Source organism: Plecotus auritus, assembly GCF_963455305.1.
Source record: "Plecotus auritus genome assembly, chromosome: 14".
NCBI lineage: Eukaryota > Metazoa > Chordata > Mammalia > Chiroptera > Vespertilionidae > Plecotus > Plecotus auritus.
Window position 1 is genome coordinate 1,947,999 of NC_137780.1, and position 22,611 is coordinate 1,970,609.

At 51.6% G+C, this 22,611-nt stretch overlaps 1 protein-coding gene across 2 annotated transcripts in view; it reads left to right on the forward strand.

Moving 5' to 3' along the window:
* The window catches only part of DENND1B (DENN domain containing 1B), a 112,212-nt gene that overhangs the window by 76,460 nt on the left and 13,141 nt on the right, over positions 1 to 22,611 (forward strand). For both annotated transcript variants that reach the window (XM_080651118.1, XM_080651117.1), the window contains 6 exons: positions 183 to 284; positions 9,154 to 9,244; positions 14,973 to 15,013; positions 15,977 to 16,045; positions 17,226 to 17,282; positions 18,690 to 18,803. In XM_080651118.1, the coding sequence (XP_080507244.1) occupies positions 183 to 284; positions 9,154 to 9,244; positions 14,973 to 15,013; positions 15,977 to 16,045; positions 17,226 to 17,282; positions 18,690 to 18,803 (474 nt within the window). The remainder of the gene's footprint in view (positions 1 to 182; positions 285 to 9,153; positions 9,245 to 14,972; positions 15,014 to 15,976; positions 16,046 to 17,225; positions 17,283 to 18,689; positions 18,804 to 22,611) is intronic.

Here is a 22,611-nt window from a genome sequence, read left to right on the forward strand (position 1 = left end):
CCTCACCTCTCCCGACGGCGGCTCTCCCCGGCTGCCGGTGTTGTTAGAAGAAATGCTTCTCTATGTAGGATTCAACCCGCTCCGTGCCCCATTGGCTTACGTAGTGACAGGCAGTCCGGACCGGACCCCTTGCTCGTCCGGTTTCCCGTCTACGGAGGCCCTGACCTTCTCTCTCCCCGCAGGGCGAGCCCGTCACCTTCTGTGAGGAGAGCTTTGTGAGACACCGCTCCAGCCCCATGAAGCAATTCCTGGAGACGGCCGTGAACCTGCAGCTGTTCAAGCAGGTGAGGGTGGGGCCCCTCGTGTGGGGTGTTAGCGCCCTTCTGCGTCTTTATCCGTCCAGCGGAGACCGTACCACCTGTCCGTGTGCAAAGTGAGTTGTGCAGGTCAAGTTCTATGGGGGGTCCAGGATGGAGTGGGCGGGGAGAAGATCGGACTCTAGCATGTCAACCTCAGAGGCTAACACGGGCCGGATAAATAAGGTTGAAGTGTACGTGGGCCGCCAAAAAAAACAAAACAAAACACAAAAGCTTCAGTGTTCATAGAAACGTGGGTTTGTTTCTTTTTTTTCTTTAATATATTTTATTGATTTTTTACAGAGAGGAAGGGAGAGGGATAGAGTTAGAAACATCGATGAGAGAGAAACATCGATCAGCTGCCTCCTGCACGCCTCCCACTGGGGATGTGCCCGCAACCAACGTACATGCCCTTGACCGGAATCGAACCTGGGACCCTTGAGTCCGCAGGCCAACGCTCTATCCACTGAGCCAAACCAGTCAGGGCGGTTTGTTTCGATAGAGACGTGGTGAATGCAAAGGGCTGAACTAAACGCATCATCGTGGACATAAAGTAATGGAGCATTCTAAGAAAAATGAATATTGGTTCTTTTTTTTTAAAATATATTTTATTGATTTTTTACGGAGAGGAAGGGAGACGAATAGAGAGTTAGAAACATCGATGAGAGAGAAACATCGATCAGCTGCCTCCTGCACACCTCCTACTGGGGATGTGCCCGCAACCAAGGTCCATGCCCTTGACCGGAATCGAACCCGGGACCCTTCAGTCCGCAGGCCGACGCTCTGTCCACTGAGCCAAACCAGCCAGGGCTGAATATTGGTTCTTGAACATTAACTTCCCGGACACTGAATAACGGCACAAATGAATAAGCGTAACGCAAATAAACCTCTTTTTCTTGTGCTCCGAAAGCGAACTATTTCCTTTTGCGCACACCAAGTCAGTCCAAGACTAATGCCGTGGCCATCGGCTGCTAAAATATTCGCTGCTGGTATTGGTGGAGAGAAATGGTGCGCCTGCGTGTAAGGGAAATGAATGCAACACGATGATAGTCATCAGTCACTAGCGAACATATGTAGTTGGTTATTAGTAATGACGTATAACAGGATATTGTAAAAATTAAGTTATGAAATTTTTTTTAAAACGTTTCTTACATACCGTTACATTGGCTGGGCCGCAAAAATATTTGTTGTGGGCCGCATGCCGCCCGCGGGCCGCGAGTTTGACATGCTTGATCTAACTCCGTGGTCGGCACACCGTGGCTCGCGAGCCACAGGTGGCTCTTTGGCCCCTGGAGTGTGGCTCTTCCACAAAATACCACGGCCTGGGCGAGTCTATTTTGAAGAAGTGGCGTTAGAAGAAGTTTTAAGTTAAAAAATTTGGCTCTCAAAATAAGTTTCAATGGTTGTACTGTTGATATTTGGCTCTGTTGACTCATGAGTTTGCCGACCACTGCTCTAGACTATAAAAACAAACAGACTTCCGTGTGTCAGTCAAGAATCACCTCCAGTGTAATTGTGCAAAAGACTCGAATGAGCACGTGCAAATGGAGCAACCTGAATATAAATATATTTCATAAAAATATATTAAAAGCCCTAACCTGTTTGGCTCAGTGGATAGAGCGTCCGCCTACGGACTGAAGGGTCCCAGGTTCGATTCCGGTCAAGGGCATGTACCTTGGTTGCGGGCACATCCCCAGTAGGAGGTGTGCAGGAGGCAGCTGATGGATGTTTCTCTCTCATCGATGTTTCTAGCTCCCTATCCCTCTCCCTTCCTCTCTGTAAAATATCAATAAAATATTTAAAAAAAGAAAAAAAATCAATAAAATATATTTTAAAAATATATATGTATATTAAAAAAACACACACACACAACAAACCTGTTTTTCAGCGTTTCCAGGTTCGCCAGTAGTAGGCTGTGTTTTTCTTGACGGTCGGCTCCTTAACCTCCTTGGGCCTCTGTAACGTGAGTCAGCCTGCCAGGTCCCCATGGTGGAGGTGCCTTCCGGCGCTAACATTCCACGATACCGTGAAATAAACAGCACGTAGCCGGGTGATAGCGGGTTCCATTTGGACCAGCTCCTCTTTCGATAACGGACTTGGAAAGCGTCCCAGAAACAGCTTCTTAAGCCCACAGCCCTGACAGCTCCATCCTTCTTAAGGCGGCCGCCTCCCGACGGTGCCAGCCTCTCTCTCCAGGCCTCTCACCTGTGGGTCCCTCAGCAGCGTCGCACCTGTGTTGGTTTCTTGTCCCCCCCCCCTTTTTTTAAAAATGTATTTGTATTGATGTCAGAGAGGAAGGGAGAGGGAGAGAGAGGAACATCCATGATGAGAGGGAATCACGGATGGGCTGCCTCCTGCACGCCCTCCCTCCCACTGGGGATCGAGCCCCCAACCCGAGCATGTGCCCTGACCGGGAATCGAACCCTGACCTCCTGGTTCCTAGGTGGACGCTCCACCACAGAGCCACGCCGGCCGGGCATGGTGTCTATCACAGCCGTGGGCAAACTACGGCCCGCGGGCCAGATCCAGCTGTTCTATCCGGTTCTCTTGCTCTCCCCTCCGCTCCTCTACTTTGAATTTATATTAGTTCACACAAACACTCCATCCATCATCCATGCTTTTGTTCCGGCCCTCCGGTCCAGTTGAAGAACCCATGGTGGCCCTCGAGTCAAAAAGTTTGCCCACTGCCGAAACCGGTTTGGCTCAGTGGATAGAGCGTCGGCCTGCGGACTGAAGGGTCCCGGGTTCGATTCCGGTCAAGGGCATGTACCTTGGTTGTGGACACATCCCCAGTGGGAGGTGTGCAGGAGGCAGCTGATCGATGTTTCTCTCTCATTGATGTTTCTGACTCTCTATCCCTCTCCCTTCCTCTCTGTAAAATATCAATAAAATATAGTTAAAAAAAAAAAAAGTTTGCCCACCCCTGGTTAAACCTGGGGTCGCCGCGTAAGGACGTGCCGTGTCAGCGGGAGAATTCTCTGAGGTCCAGAGCCTTTACGTTTTGTGCTCTGACCCACGTTCTCCCACTGGAACAAGATCCCGGATCAGAGAAACGGGTCAGACGTGAGCCCCTTTCATGTTGGCCGGAGATTTGGGGAGATTTTAGAAAGCTTTTAACATAACAATAAATTCTGATAAATCTCTACACCTTCCTATTAATCTTTTTTTTTTTTTTTTTAAAGAAACACGTAGTTCGTTATTTACGGTGGGTGATTTATAGCCGGGATCAGCACGTGCATTAGTAGAACTGAGGATCGCGCCGTTGGGGGGTGTGAGAACACACCTGCCGCGTGAATGCGTGCGAGGCGGCAACTGCATCACACACACGTTTCAGGGCATGACGAAGGACTACACGTGTCATGTGACCCAGGCGGGCGGTGGAGACCCTGCAGCCGGGAGGATATCAGCGCAAGGACGCATTTTCACGCTTTTTTTTTTTTTAAATAATTTTTTTTTATTGATTTCAGAGAGGAAGGCAGAGGGAGAGAGAGAGAGAAACATCCAGGATGAGCGAGAATCATGGATGGGCTGCCTCCTGCGCGCCCCCTCCTGGGGATCGAGCCCGCCACCCGGGCAGGGGCCCTTGATCTGAATCCAGCCGTGGGCAAACAACGGCCCTCGGGCCGGATCCGGCTGTTCTATCCGGTTCTCTTGCTCTCCCCTCCGCTCCTTTACTTTGAATTTATATTCGTTCACACACACACTCCATCCATGCTTTCGTTCCGGCCCTCCGGTCCCGTTCAAGAACCCATGGTGGCCCTCGAGTCAGAAAGTTTGCCCACCCCTGATTCTGAATCAAACCCAGGGGGACCCTTCGGTCCGCAGGCCGAGGGTCTGTCCCCTGAGCCACACCGGCCAGGGCCCAGCCTCACTATTTAAATTGGAAACCGCCCGGCCCCGCACTCCCAGCCTCCCTCGCACAATCTCAGTTTATTTCCCAACACTCACCACCTTCTCACGCACTGAGTCATTGATCACTTGATTTCTTGCTATTTTTTGAAACCCCCTCCCCCTTCTCCCCCCCCCCCGCCCCCACCAGCTGTTGAAACATCACCGAGACTTGGATTGGGGTCTGTTTTATTCATTTTCGTGTTTCAGGCGCTTAGCACAGGGCCCCGTGTGTCGCAGGCATGCCATTACGTGTTCACGGAATGATTGAATTCACGGATTCCTCGGGCCGATGGTCGTGAGGTTCCACAGGCTCCGTGCCGGGGAAAATTATTTCACGTCTGTCTGTCTGATATTCCTGGAGGGCGCTGCTGTCCCAGCGATGCTGCTTTAAATTATTCGGTCTAATAATAAATGGCCCTGAATGGGCCGCTTATACCGTGCACATGCTTTTCTGGTCATTATCCCGTGGCAGTCTTAATTTAGCATGTGATGGGGCAGCGGTCACGTGGCCACGGGATCTCGGCGAGGAAATAAAAATAACCATATATTTCTATGCCTTCACGCACTTCGTTCTCTGGGTTTAAGCGCGAGGCCGGCCCGGTGTGTTCCCGCTCGTGACAGCGGGTCGTGTGCGTGTGCGTGTGTGTGTGTGTGTGTGTGTGTGTGTGTGTATACAGCGTGTAACGGAACCTCTCGCCAGGAGCAGGCGCCCATAAGTAGCTGGCGACTTAATTTATTATAACACGTGAGCGCGGTTTTCACTCACCTGCCGAGGTGTACGGAGCGTGTATAAGGTGAAATATTTAAATCAAGACTACCTGGTTCTTTTTTAGCCCAAAGAAAGAGACATTTAGAGACCCCTAAGAAATGAATATATTTTTAAAGTAGTGGGGTTTTTTTTTGTTGTTTTTTTTTTAGAATACTTTTTTAATTGCTAATGATTTCTGGTTCACGTAAAATGTATTTTTCTCTAGCTCTCGGGCTTGAATTTGATGAGCTCCGTTACCTTCGTGCCGAGAAGGGCTGCTAATAGGAGATGGTTTTTTTTTTTGCAACGCGGTCATGTTCCCTCCGGGCTGACAAGGCATTTGGGTGTGTGGCTGTAGGGCAGGGGTGGGCAAACTTTTCGACTCGAGGGCCACCATGGGTTCTTCAACTGGACCGGAGGGCCGGAACAAAAGCATGGATGGAGTGTTTGTGTGAACTAATATAAATTCAAAGTAAAGGAGCGGATGGGAGAGCAAGAGAACCGGATAGGACAGCCGGATCCGGCCCGCGGGCCGTCGTTTGCCCACGGCTGCTGGAGGGTGTCGCTTCTGAGATTTGGCGTCTGTGCCTCAGATTTGCATACAGAATAGCACCCCGACTTCCTCCCCCCTCCCCGCAGCCGGGCAAAGGACTGCTCCCCTGGTCCCCGCTCCCCTGAACAATCCTTTTGAGCTTTTATTATTACTAGTTTTAATTCTCCCCCGAAGATATTTTTTTTCCGTTGGTTTTTAGAGAGAGTGGAAGGGAGAGAAGGAGGGAGAACGGGAGAGAGAGAGGGGGGGGGGGGGGACACTGATGCGAGAGAGACACGTCGATGGCTGGCCTCCCACAAGCGCTTGGTCCAGGCCAGGAATGTACCTGCCAGCTGGGTACCTGCCCTTGACCGGGAATCACACCTGCGTGGGCCCCTTCCGTGTGCGGGCTGATGCTCTGGACCAAAAAGCCAAATGTGAAGATTTTATGCAAAAACCGTCATCTGAGAGCACTCCCGAATTCCTCTAAAAAGCGCCCGCGCCCTGGCCGGTGTGGTTCAGTGGATAGAGCGTCGGCCTGCGGACCGAAGGGTCCCGGGTTCGATTCCGGTCAAGGGCATGTACCTTGGTTGCGGGCACATCCCCAGTAGGGGGTGTGCGGGAGGCAGCTGATCGATGTCTCTCTCTCATCGATGTTTCTACCTCTCTATCCCTCTCCCTTCCTCTCTGTAAAAAAGCAATAAAATATATTTTAAAAAAAAAGAGAAAAGAAATTTAAAAAATAAATAAATAAATAAATAAAAAGCGCCCGCAATCTCGTTTTCCGTTCCCTCTGTGGCCCTTTGGTTGTTATTCGCGGTGTCTCTGGTCGTGACTCTCTTTTTTATTTATTTATTTATCTATTTATTTATTTATTTAAATTTTTTTTTTACATTTTTTTAAATTGTTTGAAGTATTAAAAATAGTAGTACATATGTCTCTTTTTTTTCCCCCACTGACCTCCCTCCCCCTCCCCTTCCCCCCAGTACATGCCTTTACCTGCCCCCCCCCCCCCCCCCAGTGTCTTTCTGGTCGTGACTCTCCACGCCAGAGTCATTCTTTCAGAACTCGTGTCTCCCGGGGACGGCTCCCCGAGGTTCAGGCCCGTCGTGGAGCCGCGGCTTTCCAACCCCGGCTGTTTGTCCGTTCACCGTTTATTTCTGTGTCACGGTAGCCAAGCGTGTTCTTATCTTTTTTTCTTTTTTCTCGCTGTGAAATGCCAGGGAGTTCTTAGACGGGCGTGTGACCGGGAATCAACGCCACTTAGACGGGAGGAGGGGGTGCGGGGGGGAAGCTGTTATTGAGTCAACAACGGAAAAAGGGAGTGGAGAGAACTATTACCCTTCAGCATTCCTGCCGTGGGTGCCCCGTCCCAGCCTCCCCCCGGGGTGCCTGTGTGCGCGCGGGCGTTTATAATACTTTGGGGGTGCGCGCCGCCGGTTCCATCCTCGACGTGCGGCCCTCGTGAAGCATGCGTGCCGGTCCGTGTCCGGCTGCGCCCGGGGGGGGGGGGGGGGAGCCTTGTTCGCCAGGCCGGCGATAACGCGGGGGGGGGGGGGCCTCGAAGCGGGTGATGGATGTCCGGTGGCTCGCCTCCGGTTCATCACGCCGCGTGCGCGCTCCTCCTCAGAAACGCCCAGACGGCGGGCAGCCGGGGCTTTATCTCTCTCCAGGCCTGAGCCGTCCCCCTCCGAGTAAAAGGATGGATTATGTCCAGTAAACACCAAGACGGAAACCTTTTAGGAAGTCCCGTGTCTTAATCTCTTCGAGCCGGCGAAGGCCTTTCAAACGATGTCTCCGTTGATCCCCCTCGTCAGGGACGGATCGCTTTCAATTTATCTTTCTCCTTCGCCTTGTTTCCCCCCCCCCCCCCCGCCCCCCGAAATGCTACTTGGCCCATCATATGTGATTCCTCTGGCTTGATTGATAATGCCGGGTGGAAAACATGTGTGCAAGCCGAATTTTGCAAGCGCTTTCAACTGCTTTTCTTACGAAGGAGCCATGTATGCTGTGGAGCAGGGATGCCCATGGTAGCAGTTGACTGCTGCCGAAACCGGTGTGGCTCAGCGGATAGAGCGTCGGCCTGCGGACTGAAGGGTTCCGGGTTCGATTCCGGTCAAGGGCATGGACCTTGGTTGCGGGCACATCCCCAGTGGGGGGTGTGCAGGAGGCAGCTGATCGATGTTTCTCTCTCATGGATGTTTCTAACTCTCTATCCCTCTCCCTTCCTCTCTGTGAAATATTGATAAAATATATTTAAAAAAAAAAAAAAAGAAAAAAAAGAAGTTGACTGCCTCCGATCCAAGGGAGAATGGAATGAGTAATTCTATACGTAACAGCCCAGCCTTGATGGCGAGCATTGACCTAGGAACGAGGAGGTCACGGTTCGGTTCCCGGTCAGGGCACAGGCCCGGGTGGTGGGCTCCATCCCCAGGGTGGGGCGTGCAGGAGGCAGCCGATGGATGCGTCTCTCTCATCGTGGATGTTTCTCCCTCTCTCTCCCCCTCTCCCTTCCTCTCTGAAGTCGAGAAAAGTATATTTTTAAAGAAGGGAGGTGTACTAGTGGGTAAGCGGTTCGCATTACCTCTGCTGCGTTATGCTTTGGGACAGGATGGTTCAGGTGAAGGTGCTGGGTTTTGCTGGATGAACTTGACCTCCACGGTACAGGGGTCGGACACTCCTTGGTTGTCCGCGGTGTCAGTGACTGTGCACTGGAGCGCATACGCCCGGTGAAGTTGATGTAAGGTTTGCAGCTGCGCCCGGAGCGGATACTGTGGACGCGGAGGCTGAGGGGGGTCAGCAGGCCTCGGTGCAGACTCCTGTGCACTGAGCAGGCTGCCCAGAGCCTGGGTCTTTCCTCCTGCCCTTTCCATATGTGGATTGATTGATTGATTCATTGATTGATTGATTGATTGATTTGAAAGAGAGAGAGATAAAAGCATCCATGATGAGAGAGAATCATGGATCGGCTGCCTCCTGCATGCCCCACACTGGGGATGGAGCCCGCAACCCGGGCCTGTGCCCTGACCGGGAATCGAACCCTGACCTCCTGGTTCCTAGGTCGATGCTCAACCACGGAGCCACGCCTGCTGGGCCCTCCTGCAGTTTCCAATCCCCACGCGTGAGCTAGTCTGTGCATTTATATTTAAACTAGAGGCCCGATGCACGAAGATTCATGCAAGAATGGGTCTTCCTTCCCCTGGCTCCTGGCACTGCCTTTGCTCCAGCCCGGAGCCACCTTTCCGCCTTCCCACGCTGCCCAGAGGGCCAGAGCAGCTGGGCGGTGCAGAACGCCTGCATCATCGCCATGGCGACGACGCAAGCGTCCCACCCCCGGCCACTCTGTGCCTGTGTATGCAAATTAACCATCCATTTTTGTTTGGTCAATTTGCATACTCACTCCTGATTGGCTGGTGGGTGTTACGAAGGTACGGTCAATTTGCATCTTTCTCTTTTATTAGTGTAGATAATGAACAGCAGTAGCGGTCCCTGAGTCCTGGTTGTTTGAATCCTGTGAGCATTTTCTTGTCCCGTGTCTGTGTGTGCATACCTACGTGTGTGTGTGTGTGTGTGTGCGCATAACTTAAGTTTCTATGAGTGTCTGCTGTTCCTGTCTTTGATATAAGTAAGCTCTTAATCTTAGGCGAGCCTTGACAATGAACCCATCCGACTCTCTTACATTTCAGTTCATCGACGGCCGGCTGGCGAAGCTGAACTCAGGAAAGGGGTTCTCCGACGTCTTTGAGGAGGAGATCACCTCCGGGGGCTTCTCTGGAGGTAAGACGATGTCCCGGGCGAGGAGGATCCATCTTCCAAAGGCTCCATCTACCCCCTGTGTCTGGTAGCAGCGACTTGATCCCCCGTCATTGCCTCCTAAACTGGTGACGTGTCAGAGGCATCTTCTCGCCTCCGAGGAGCCACGCCATCTACTTCCTCTGCCGGTTTCCGTGACTCCCGGCGTTGGGATCGGCTCCCGTAGGGGCAATGGTTTGGGTCATCACCCACTATTTCTGGACACGCACACACAGAGAGGCAGGCGTTGGCCTCCCTGCCCTCCTCCTGGCCAGCACTAGGAGGAAGGAAGTCCCCGAGGTGCTAGGAAGTCCCCGGGGTGCTGCTGCCCAGGAAGCATGCGATAGACCTGGTACCTGGCAGTGCCCTCTGGAAAGAAAGGTTTGAACGCCGCATGGCTTCTAGATTGTTCCGTGAGTCTGTTTTGTAGAGGTCTTGACCTTCTCTTGCTGTTGTTGATCCTCACCCGAGCACATTTTCCCATTGATTTTTTTTCAGAGAGAGTGGAAGGGAAGGGGAGAGACGGGAGAGACAGGCGAGAGAGATAAACATCCGTGTGAGAGATGTCAACATCGATTGGTTGCCTTCCGCACACATCCTGACCAGGGCCAGGGATGGAGCCTGCAACCTCAGTACGTGCTCTTGACCGGACTTGAACCCGGGACCCTTCAGTCCGCAGGTTGACGATGCGCTAGCCAGGGAGCCAAACCGGCCAGGGCTCATCATGGATGTTTCTTGCTCTCTGTCCCTCTCCCCTTTCCTCTCTGAAATCAATAAAAATCCATTAAAAAAAAAAAAGAGAGACGTGAAAAGACAAATAGCACTCTTCTACAGATGTCCCCACGTTGAATTTTATTTTATTTTTTTAAATATATTTTTATTGATTTTTTACGGAGAGAAGGATAGAGAGTTAGAAACATTGATGAGAGAGAAACATCGACCAGCTGCCTCCTGCACACCTCCTACTGGGGATGTGCCCGCAACCAAGGTACATGCCCTTGACCGGAATCGAACCTGGGACCCTTCAGTCCGCAGGCCGACGCTCTATCCACTGAGCCAAACCGGTTTCGGCTGAATTTTACTCTTAAATGAGATCTGTTTTTGCATCAGGGACATAGAAAAGCCATTGCAGTCATCCGTCTGTTCGTTAAAAGGGAAACAGGACTGCCCCTCCGGCGTGGCTCAGCGGTTGAGCGGTTGAGTGTCGACCTAGGAACCAGGAGGTCACGGTTCGATTCCCGGGAGGTCAAGGGCACATGCCTGGGTTGCAGGCCGATCCCCAGCAGGGGGCGTGCAGGAGGGCCTTGGCCCGAAGGGAGCACAGAATTTCCCTGAAAGCACTTATTTTTTTGGGGGGAAAACTTAGTGGACTTGATTCCGCAGGTGCCGGACCCGGAGTCCCCCACCTCCCTGCTCCCCTCCGCGCAAGGGGGAGGAAGAATTTAGCTTCAATGGAACTTTCATGTTAAAATAAGACTTTTTTTTTTTTTTTTTTTTACTTTCCACCTCCGACAAGCAAAGCGTTGTGAGCTCATGGACAAATTGCTGGAGGCTTCTGTGGGGTATTGACATAAGTGCTGTCTCATTATCTCTGTGACTGTGGGGCTGGCCGCTCCACTGGAAGGGAAGGTGACATGGGTGACAGTAATAGGGGGGAACGGGGAGCCTTTCATGTGGCTGGATGGCGAGGGGGTCCCCACTCCCCGGCGATGGAGCGAGGCCAGGTGGCTTTTCCGCGGGAGGGCCAGCCCCTGCCGTTTCCTGCCGTTTCCACTGTGGGTCTTCATGTGTAAAACAAGGACGGGGGGATAGCGGGCACCTGACTTGGAGACTGCGTTTTCAGTGCGACCTCACGCCGACCACTGTGTTGTTCTTGAAAATGCAAAAGGTTTTGAATTCTTCCTTTTTTTTTTTGATATATTTTTAAAAATGGATTTCAGCCGAAACTGGTGTGGCTCAGTGGACAGAGCGTCGGCCTGCGGACTGAAGGGTCCCAGGTTTGATTCCGGTCAGGGGCATGTACCTTGGTGGCGGGCACATCCCCAGTAGGGGGTGTGCAGGAGGCAGCTGATCGGTTTCTCTCTCATCGATGTTTCTAACTCTCTGTCCCTCTCCCTTCCTCTCTGTAAAATATCAATAAAATATATTTAGAAAAAGTTATTAAAAAAAATTGATTTCAGCCGAAACCGGTTTGGCTCAGTGGACAGAGCGTCGGCCTGCGGACTGAAGGGTCCCAGGTTCGATTCCGGTCAAGGGCATGTACCTTGGTGGCGGGCACATCCCCAGTAGGAGGCGTGCAGGAGGCAGCTGATCGATGTTTCTCTCTCATCGATGTTTCTAACTCTCTATCCCTCTCCCTTCCTCTCTGTAAAAAATCAATAAAATATATTTTAAAAAATTGATTTCAGAGAGGAAGAGAGAGAGAGAGAGAGAGAGAAAAACATCCATGATGAGAGAGAATCATGGATCGGCTGCCTCCTGCACGCCTCCTGCTGGGGATCGGCCCGCACCCCGGGGGCATGTGCCCCTGACCGGGAATCGAACCGTGACCTCCTGGTTCACAGGTCGATGCTCAACCCCTGAGCCACGCTGGGGGGCAGTCCTGTTTCCCTTCTGGCTGATGAAGGTAGCGGAGGAATTTGAAAGGGTGGTAACTAACCATCAGTTTTAGTGTCATTTTTTTGGCCGCACCAAACAATTTAGACGAATTTACGCGTTTGGGGATAAGACACCACAAACGACTGGAATTTAAACAGATACGTTAGGAGAGACAGGCCTGGTGCAGACCAGAGAGAGAGTCCGTCCTTGAGTGTGAGAAAATCGCTGTTTTGATGAACAGGAACAATGTGAAGAATTTCCTCAAAAAATGCTGATTATTCCCATAATCCTGTTATTGAACAGAAGGTCTCGGGGATTTTTTTTTTTTTCTCTCTTCTTTTTTCTTTTATTTTTGGCATTCAGATGCATTTTTTTAAGGAGAAAAACAGCCTTTAAAAAAGAACGTTTTCAAAGAATAATGTGCTTGTCTCTTCAATTTTGTGCCAATAGGAGCCTTGGATCTTAAAAGCACGAAATTTAAAGAGACAGGCATCCTTTAGACATTTTTTTTTTTTATATATAAACAGGCTTCTACCTAATTATACAGTATGTTTTCCTACCATCTTAAGCAGTTTTCTTAGGGATTTCTTGTTTGCCCTGCGCCACATAATTCCAGATTCTTTTTCCTTTTAATATATTTTTATTGATTTCAGAGAGGAAGGGAGAGGCAGAGAGAGAGTGAAACATCAATGATGAGAGGGAATCATGGATCGGCTGCCTCCTGCATGCCCCACACTGGGGATCGAGCTGCAACCCGGGCCTGTGCCCTGACTGGAAATGGAACCGTGACCCCCCTGGTTCATAAGTCGACGATCAACCCACTGAGCCACACCGGCTGGGCCCAATTTTACCAATTTTAGAGTTGAAAAGTACAACTCAAATAATGTAATGTAGGTAAAAAAAAAAAAAAGTTGAGAACTGGAAAGGGCTGAATGTGAGCTACAGACATAATGTTATTGGTGTCAGTAATATCTCAATTTTATTTTTTTATTTTTATTTTTTAAAATATATTTTACTGATATTTCACAGAGAGGAAGGGAGAGGGATAGAGAGCTAGAAACATCGATGAGAGAGAAACATCGATCAGCTGCCTCCTGCACACCTCCCACTGGGGATGTGCCCGCAACCAAGGTCCATGCCCTTGACCGGAATTGAACCCGGAACCTTTCAGTCCGCAGGCCGACGCTCTATCCACTGAGCCAAACCGGTTTCGGCAATATCTCAATTTTAAAAAGATGAACTGTTTTAGGGATTCTTTGTACCAGATACTCCCTGGGTAGCTGTTGGGACTTTGTTTTCTTAAGCATTTAAACACCCAGGGAGGCAGCCCAGCCAGCGTGGCTCAGTGGTTGAGCGCCAACCTATGAACCAGGAGGTCACGGTTCGATTCCCGGTCAGGGCACAGGCCCGGGTTGCGGGCTCCATCCCCAGTGTGGGGCGTGCAGGAGGCTGCCGATCCAGGATTCTCTCTCACCATGGATGATTCTATATCTCTCTCTCTCTCCCTCTTCTTTCCTCTCTGAAATCGATAAGAAATATATTTAAAAATATTAAACAACCAGGAAGGCAGATGAAACCTGACTCAGTCAGTTGCTATAGAACAGGCGTCCTCAAACGACGGCCCGCGGGCCACAGGCGGCCCGCCGAGGACATGGATCCGGCCCGCCGGGGGCCGCTGCCTGTCCTGCTTAGCAGCCGACGCGTCCCGGGCCCGCAGTGCGCATAGGAGTTTGTTCATAGTTGTTTTTTTAAACTATAGTCCGGCCCCCCCACGGTCTGAGGGACAGGGAACTGGCCCCCTGTTTAAAAAGTTTGAGGACCCCTGGTATAGAACATTCCTTCCGGTGAGGTGTGTGGCTTCTGATACCCTCTTATTGACTAAATGACCATTTTTGGAGCCGGGTATGTGATCACTGGTGTTACTAGGACTGGATTTGTCTGTCTCTGAGCTTGCCAGTAGCTGTGAGGACTAGCGGCCTCGAAGCCGCCTCCGCTACACTTTTCCCGGCGTGAATGTCTCACATGTGGGTTCTCAGCGGGACATTATTTTCCAACGGGAGCTGCAGGTGAATGGCATTGAAATCACATTTGCTGCCCATGAAAATTAATATCGAACATCCATCCAAACAGAATCTTTCTGGTTCTCAAGGTCCTCTGCATTTCTCAGTATCCTTATAGTTGTTGTTTTTTTAATCCTATCCACTCGGAATATTATCTTTTTTTTTTTTTTAAATATATTTTATTGATTTTTTTACAGAGAGGAAGGGAGAGGGATAGAGAGTTAGAAACATCGATGAGAGAGAAACATCGACCAGCTGCCTCCTGCACACCTCCCACTGGGGATGTGCCCGCAACCAAGGTACACGCCCTTGACCGGAATCGAACCTGGGACCCTTCAGTCCACAGGCCGACGCTCTATCCACTGAACCAAACCGGTTTTGGCCGGAATGTTATCTTAATGAACCTGATGGTGTTAAAGAGGCAAAAAAAAAAAAAAAAAAAAAAGATAAAAGAGAGACGAAACATTGAAACATCCGTTTTAAAAGATGTGGGCATCTTGGCTTTCGAAAGAGCGGTGGTATTTCCCCCTCTGAAGACACTCTTCACAAAGGAAGGACGGCAGCATGTCTCAATGTCTTGGCTTCCTGTGTGAGTGAAGAAAAAGTGTCTGTGCTTAAGAAAGGCGATGACTATTCGAAGCATGAGAACAGTTTCTTCTTTCTCATGGTATTCCCTCGCTGCTTCCACCCCAGTGCGGAAAAGTCAACGTTGCTTGCTACATTCCTGGCAATCCTCGTTCTTCTTTTTTTTTTTTTTTTTTTAATATATTTTATTGATTGTTTACAGAGAGGAGGGGAGAGGGATAGAGAGCTAGAAACATCGATGAGAGAGAAACATCGATCAGCTGCCTTCTGCACACCCCCTACTGGGGACGTGCCCGCAACCAAGGTACATGCCCTTGACCGGAATCGAACCCGGGACCTTTCAGTCCGCAGGCCGACGCTCTATCCACTGAGCCAAACTGGTTAGGGCCAATCCTCGTTCTTGATAAATTTTGGTTTATGGGTTTACTCCTGCTCAGATATTCCTGACGCCTTATTTTTGCCTCTTCCAGGAAGCCCGAGGTCGTATCAGCAATGGGTACATACGGTCAAGGTAATGACAGTCTTTCCGCATTTCTTCTTCTCCCACTCTCTCTCTGTCGGTTAGGGTCAGCCAAAGTCTGGGGTTGATGGGAGGTCTTTTCAACGTGTTTAATGTTCTCACATTTAAACATCTTTGTTTTATGCTTATAGTTTGCTTTGTCATTATGGGTACGATTTCCAAAGCTTTTGTCCGGAGGCAGATGGCTTCTTTGGAAAAAAAAGCAAGATTTCACTGCCCCGGTGAATTCTATCCCAAAACAAGGAATTGGGTGGAATAGTGAGATTTGGTGGGACTTCTATCCTTTCCGGAACAGTTTTTTGTTAATATGTGGGGTTTTTTTTCAAATATATAAAGCCCTCTTGCACAAATTGAGACTTGATGGCCCAACATGAAAACAGTTGTGATTTCTTTTATATTTTTTAAAAATATATTTTATTGATTTTTTTTAAAGAGAGGAAGGGAGAGGGAGAGAGAGTTAGAAACATCGATGAGAGAGAAACATCCATCAGCTGCCTCCTGCACACCTCCCACTGGGGATGTGCCCGCCATCAAGGTACATGCCCTTGACCGGAACCGAACCTGGGACCCTTTCAGGCCGCAGGCCGACGTTCTATCCACTGAGCCACACCGGTCAGGGCTGTGATTTCTTTTTTATGATTTCGTTATCACCGCAGTAGGCTTAAACGTCCAAGGTGACCCCAGTCGGCGTGGCTCAGGGGTGGGGCGTCCACCTAGGAACCAGGAGGTCACGGTTCGATTCCCGGTCAGGGCACAGGCCCGGGTTGCGGGCTCCGTCCCCCGTGCGGGGCGTGCAGGAGGCCGCCGATCCGTGAGTCTCTCTCCTCGTGGCTGGTTGGTAGGTCTTCGTCGGGCCTGTGACGGACGCTGTTTTCCTACGCTCTCACTTGTGCCTGTCTCCGGGGCCATCTGGGCAACGGTATCTGAAAATGAGTGTCTGTCTTTCCTTTGCAGAAAGGGGGGGCCCTGTTCAACTCCGCAATGACCAAAGCGACCCCCGCGATGCGGACAGCCTATAAATACGTGAGTCTCCCCTGGGTATTTAAAAATCCCACCGATAAAATTTTATGGCATTTTTTTTTTAGCCGAGAGACCTGTCGGTCTAGAACCGTGGTCGGCAAACTCATTTGTCCACAGAGCCAAATATCAATAGGACAACGATGGACATTTCTTTGGAGAGCCACGTTTTTGTTCTTTTTGGTTTTTTTTTTTCAAATATATTTTATTGATATTTTACAGAGAGGAAGGGAGAGGGATAGAGAGTTAGAAACATCGATGAGAGAGAGACATCCATCAGCTGCCTCCTGCACACCTCCCACTGGGGATGCGCCCGCAACCAAGGTACATGCCCTTGACCGGAATCGAACCTGGGACCTTTCAGTCCGCAGGCCGACACTCTATCCACTGAGCCAAACCGGTTTCGGCGAGAGCCACGTTTTTTAAACTTAAACTTCTTCTAGCGCCATTTCTCCAACATGGACTCGCCCAGGCCGTGGCATTTTGTGGAAGAGCCACACTTCAAGGGGCCAAAGAGCCGCCTGTGGCTCGCGAGCCGCAGTGTGCCGACCACGGGTCTAGAATATTCCCTACTTCCCTTTTAAATACGATGCTAAGAAAAACACACAGAAATAACACTGGACAAAAGAAACCCGAGTGCTCTAACGGAATCACTGTACAGGGAGGATATTTTATTTCTAAAAGCTAACGATGGCTCCTCCTTTTATTTTTAAACGCATTTGTATTGATTTCAGGGAGGAAGGGAGAGGGAGAGAGAGATAGAAACATCACTGGTGACAGAGGATCATGGATCGGCTGCCTCCTGCACGTCCCCCCACTGGGGATCGAGCCCGCCACCCGGGCGTGTGCCCTTGACCGGAATGGAACCGAGTCTGCAGGCCGACGCTCTATCCACGGAGCCACACCGGCCAGGGTTTGGGTCAGCCGTGGGCAAACGACGGCCCGCGGGCCGGATCCGGCTCTTCTATCCGGTTCTCTTGCTCTCCCCTCCGCTCCTTGACTTTGAATTTATATCAGTTCACACACACACTCCATCCATGCTTTTGTTCCGGCCCTCCGGTCCCGTTGAAGAACCCCTGGTGGCCCTCGAGTCAAAAAGTTTGCCCACCCCGGGTGTGGGTCCTCGCTCTTTAAGTGGTGCAGGCAGGCGGCGTTCTGAGCCGACACGTGTGTTCCTGTTTTCCAGGCGAAGAGCCACGCCAAGCAGGGCATCAAGGAAGTGAAAAGTAAGCTCAAACCCAAGGTACGCCCCCTCCTCCTCCCGCTCGCCAAAGGTGGGTGCGCAGACCTCGCCGATCACGCGGGATGTTGGTTTTTTGAGCGACGTTTGAAGGGTGCTTAGCCGTGGGTTCAGGAATGGCTTTTTCCTCACACGCCCCCTGAAAACCGCCTGCCGTTCTGTGCGCGCCCACGGAAACGCGCTCTTTATCGCTTGCATATTTTATCACAGGGCTGCGGAGAGCTTCAGAGACGCTCTCCCAGGACGTGTTGTCTCCATAAGGCTCACGGCCTCGCTATAGCTCCCTACCGAAATGCTTTGCTTCCAGCTGATCATTTTTTTATGTGTTTTTTTAAAAAAAAATTTTTTTTTTTTACGTAGATGTTTTTATGGATTTCAGAGAGGAAGGGACAGGCAGAGGGGGATGGAAACATCCATGATGAGAGGGAAGCATCGATCGGCTGCCTCCTGCACGCCCCCCGACTGGGGAGGGAGCCTGCAACTCGGGCATGTGCCCTTGACCGGGAATGGAACCGTGACCTCCTGGTTCCTAGGTTGATGCTCGACCACGGAGCCACGCCGGCTGGGTGACGCTCATCATTTTTTAAACGATGATGATTTGGGGTGCAGAAGTAAGCCATGAATGCCCTCTTTTGGTCGATAAGCTCGTTTCCAATAGTAGCTACTTTAAACTATGCTTGTTCTTCATTGACAAACGTTCGTGTTTGAGGGTGTGTATTGGAACCTAGGACCATTGCATGCATAGGAATAGTTATGTGTCTCCGTGCATGTCTGTTTGATCTGATTACATATTCCATCTCGGCAGATTTTTATCAGTTGTTCTGTTTTGAAATTGTACCTTCGGAGAAAAAGAATCCCACTCAAAACTTTTTTTTTTTTTAAAGCCGCCTCGAGTCCTTTATTTTTATTTTATTTTTAAATATATTTTATTGATTTTTTGCAGAGAGGAAGGGAGAGGGAGAGAGAGTTAGAAACATCGATGAGAGAGAAGCATCGATCAGCCGCCTCCTGCACACCCCCTACTGCTGGGGATGTGGCCGCCACCAAGGTCCATGCCCTTGACCGGAATCGAACCCGGGACCCTTCCGTCCGCAGGCCGACGCTCTATCCACGGAGCCACACCGGTCAGGGCCCACTCAAAACGTTCATGGTCGCGACGGAGAGTGAAGGATCCTTGTACCCATTTTACTCAAATTACTCCCAAGGGAGAACCTTCTGGGAATGATTCACTCCCGATACAGGAAAATGGCAGGGGGACCTAGTTTCCTAAATAGATCTTTCACGCGTACAGTTCCAAGTGTCGTCTTGTTACTTACGTCCGTGTCGGACCCTGGGCTGCGGAACCCAAGAGCGTCCGTCAGTCCTCCGGGGAGCGTCTTGCAATCATTCCTGTCTCTCTCCCACGCGCAGGAGAGTGAGGACGAGGACGGGGCTGGCTCCGGTTTTGTCCGGTACGCTCCGGTCTACACCGTGCACAACCACAGCGACCGGGGGGCAAGCCGGGAGAAGCGCAGGCTCACCCAGGTACGGCGGCCCTCCCTCGAGCCTCCCGTAGGGGGCGCGCAGGGGGCAGCAATCCGTGTTTCTGCTCTTTCCTTCTCCCTTCCCCTCTCTTTAAAAAAAAAATTTAAAAATTACGAACTATATTTAAATCACTAGTTAACAATGTTAGATGATGATGATGATGATGATGATGATGATGATTGATGATGATGATGATGATGATGGTGATGATGATGATGATGATGATGGTGATGATGATGATGATGATGATGGTGATGATGATGATGATGATGATGGTGATGATGAGGATTCCACCACTGTAGCACCCTGGTCTGGCTTCCGCCGTTAGCTGGGAGACATTCACTCACCCGTAAACGACGGACGGGTTTGCGATCGGCATCTCAGTTTTGCTCCCCTTATTACCAGGATGTTCAATTCCTATCCGTCTCAGGCTTCTGCCTCTTAAAAAGTTAACTTTTGCACATGGGCTGCCTCGATACGGGAGCACGTGGGTTATATGTACGGCGGGGAACGGGTTTTTTTATGCGAAGAAAAGGGGTTCTCTTACCCCCGTCTCTCCGAGTGGAAGAATGATATCAGGGTCTGAGCACGTTGAGATCCTCGGGGAGATAGGGGAGCATTTCCAGGGGCAGTTGCAGGTGGTGAAAGGCGGACTCTAGAATCAGCGATGGCGTCAGGAAGGAGGGATCCCGGGGCCCACGTGTCTGCAGGTGCCAAACGGAGCAGCAGGGGTGGGACGGGGGGGGCAGACTGACTCTGGGACTCGGGTACCGAAGCCGCTGCCTGGCCTTTGCTTTGGAAGGGTTCGGGAGGGGCCGTTAGGGACCAGGGTGTGGGGTTCAGAGCCAGACACGCCTGACGTGGAAGAAGGTCCTAGCCTTTAGCGTTGAGCAGAACACAGCGTCCCCGAGCCTCACCTCGGGCCCTTGGGAAATGCGATGACAACACCTGTCAATCCCCAGGATGCCGCAGGCCTTAGAGAGCGCGCGTGCGAGGTGGCGGCCATAGGCGTTCACGACGCGGCAGCCGTCGGTGTGCAGAGACACGCGTCTTTCGCTTCTGGCCACGCATAGCAGCGCACCTGCTCGCTGTCTTGCCTCTCGGTAGCCGCTTGCCAGGGTCACACAGGAACCCTCCAGTCACTAAAGCCGCGGGGACCCTAACGTTGTCTGTTTCCACTTAAGTCGGAATGACTTGAAGACCCCGGGTTATGATTTGAAAAGACATAACACAGCTCTTGCCCGGCCGGCGTGGCTCAGGGGTTGAGCGTCGACCTTGGAACCAGGAGGTCAGGGTTCCATTCCCGGTCGGGGCGCATGCCCGGGTTGGGGGCTCCATCCCCAGTGGGGGGCGTGCAGGAGGCAGCTGATGCATTATTCTCTCTCATCGTGGATGTTTCTATCTCTCTCTCTCCCTGCCTCTCTGAAATCAATATGAATACATTTAGACCAAAATATACACTGAGTGGCCAGATTATGATGATCTCTGAACGCATAATAATCTGGCCACTCAGTGTGTGTGTGTGTGCGTGCGTGCGTGCGTGCGTGCGTGCGTGTGTGTGTATATGTGTATATACACATATACACACAAATACATATATATATATATATTAGAGGCCCGGTCCATGAATTTGTGCATGGGTGGGGTCCGGCCAGCCTGGCCAGGGGGAGGGGACATGGGCGGTTGGCCGGCCTGCCTGCTGGTCGAACTCCTGGTCGAGGGGACAATTTTCATATTAGCCTTTTATTATATAGGATATACACTGAGTGGCCAGATTATTATGCGTTCAGGGATCATCATCATCTGGCCACTCCGTGTGTATATGTACAGCTCTTGTATCAAGGAACATCTTGGTTTATCAGACCTTGAGGCTGTCATTTTGTTGTCAATGAAATTATCGAAATAAAGGATCTGGACTCGCCTGTTCGCTGTCCCCGTGCGCCCCGGGTCTGAGCTCCGGGAGAGCCTTCCACTCCCAGTTTCCAGCCGGACTTGTGTCGCTGAAACACCCCGTTTTCATCTGTTCTGCAAAAGATGTGAACGAGATGATGGCGATTATTGACATTCCGAGAGTGTGCTTAGCAGCGAAGAAAGGCAAGTTTCCCCACCGGGATCCCGGGGACGAGAATACACAGACCCCGGGATCGTCTGCGACTTCGCTTGTGGCCGGAATCGGTGGCGTGTCTCCTACCCCCCGGCCCCCCGGGAACGCGGGCGTGGGAGTGCCAATTAGTCTGGCTGTTCCCCGTGTGGTTGATGAGGCTCCATGGAAGGTCTGGGGGACGGCTCCCAATTAGACTCCGCGTCTGCACAGCCCCGGCCGGCCCCTTGGGGGCGGGGATGGCCGCGGCCACAGCCTAACAGGGCCCCGGGGAAGGGGTCCCCCCACCGCCGGTGGGGTCCACGGAGAATCCGAGCTGCCCCTCCGTTTTCGTCTCGGCCGCGCACGGGCCTTCTGTCATCCACGCGATGTCAGAACAAGACCCCGTAGGTTTCGGGAGCGAGATGTGGACGGCGTATCTCCTCTGCGGGGCTGCCTTCGTGTGCTGACCTGTGGGCGCGGGGTGGCGTCTTCGGAGGACGAGACATCCCTTGGAAGGACGCGTCGAATGTGTCTGCACCGAAGAGGCGGCTGCATTTGTAATCGTAGCAGCCTGTCTTAGTCCAGGACTAGCGTGTGTGTCTGTGTGTGTCTGCATCTCTCTCTCACACACACACGCACACGCATGCACACATGCACACACACACAGCAGCGTCGAATGTGTCTGCACCGAAGAGGCGGCTGCATTTGTAATTGTAGTAGCCTGTCTTAGTCCAGTACTAGTGTGTGTGTCTGTGTGTGTCTGCATCTCTCTCTCTCTCACACACACACGCACACACGCACACACATGCACATATGCACACACACACAGCAGCGTCGAATGTGTCTGCACCGAACAGGCGGCTGCATTTGTAATCGTAGCAGCCTGTCTTAGTCCAGTACTAGTGTGTGTGTCTGTGTGTGTCTGCATCTCTCTCTCTCACACGCACACACACACACACACGCACACACACGCACACACGCACACGCACACACACACAGCAGCGTCGAATGTGTCTGCACTGAAGAGGCGGCTGCATTTGTAATCGTAGCAGCCTGTCTTAGTCCAGTACTAGCGTGTGTGTCTGTGTGTGTCTGCATCTCTCTGTCTCTCACACGCACACACACGCACACACACGCACACACACACACAGCAGCAGCAGGACGCGTGCACTCTCGGCGGGAGCTTAGCTGTTCTGCACATCAACATTAGCAGATGGATGGCCCCAAGCAAGCCAAACACCGCACCCCCGGCTCCTGCAAGGGCAGGGCCTGGCTCTTTGTTGGCAAGCCCCGGAAAGCCCTGGCAGGCATCGCTCTTAACTCTTTCACGGCCGGGCCCCAAGGCGTCCGCCCCGGTTTCCTTCCCACCCACCCACCCGGTCCGTTGTGCGGAAGCTGCGTAGACAGCGTGAAGGAAGCTTGTTTCTCCGCTCATACAGTGACAGAAATGGGGCGGGGAGGAGGGGGTCCCTGTGGGTGAATAGCCCCCCCCCCCCGCCTTGGAATGCAGTCAAGACGCTCACCCACACGCGGTGTGTACACGTGGACGTGGGTTTCCTAGTCATCATTTCTACGAGTAACGCCAGGAACTGGTCCACGTGGGGTCACGTATTCCACGTAGAGGCTCGCGAAGGTTTGAGAGACGAGGCGTTTTCTCCCCGGTGGATACGGAGGGGCGGGGTGCGCACCATCAGATATCATCAGGCGATGGTCCGCGTCCGACCC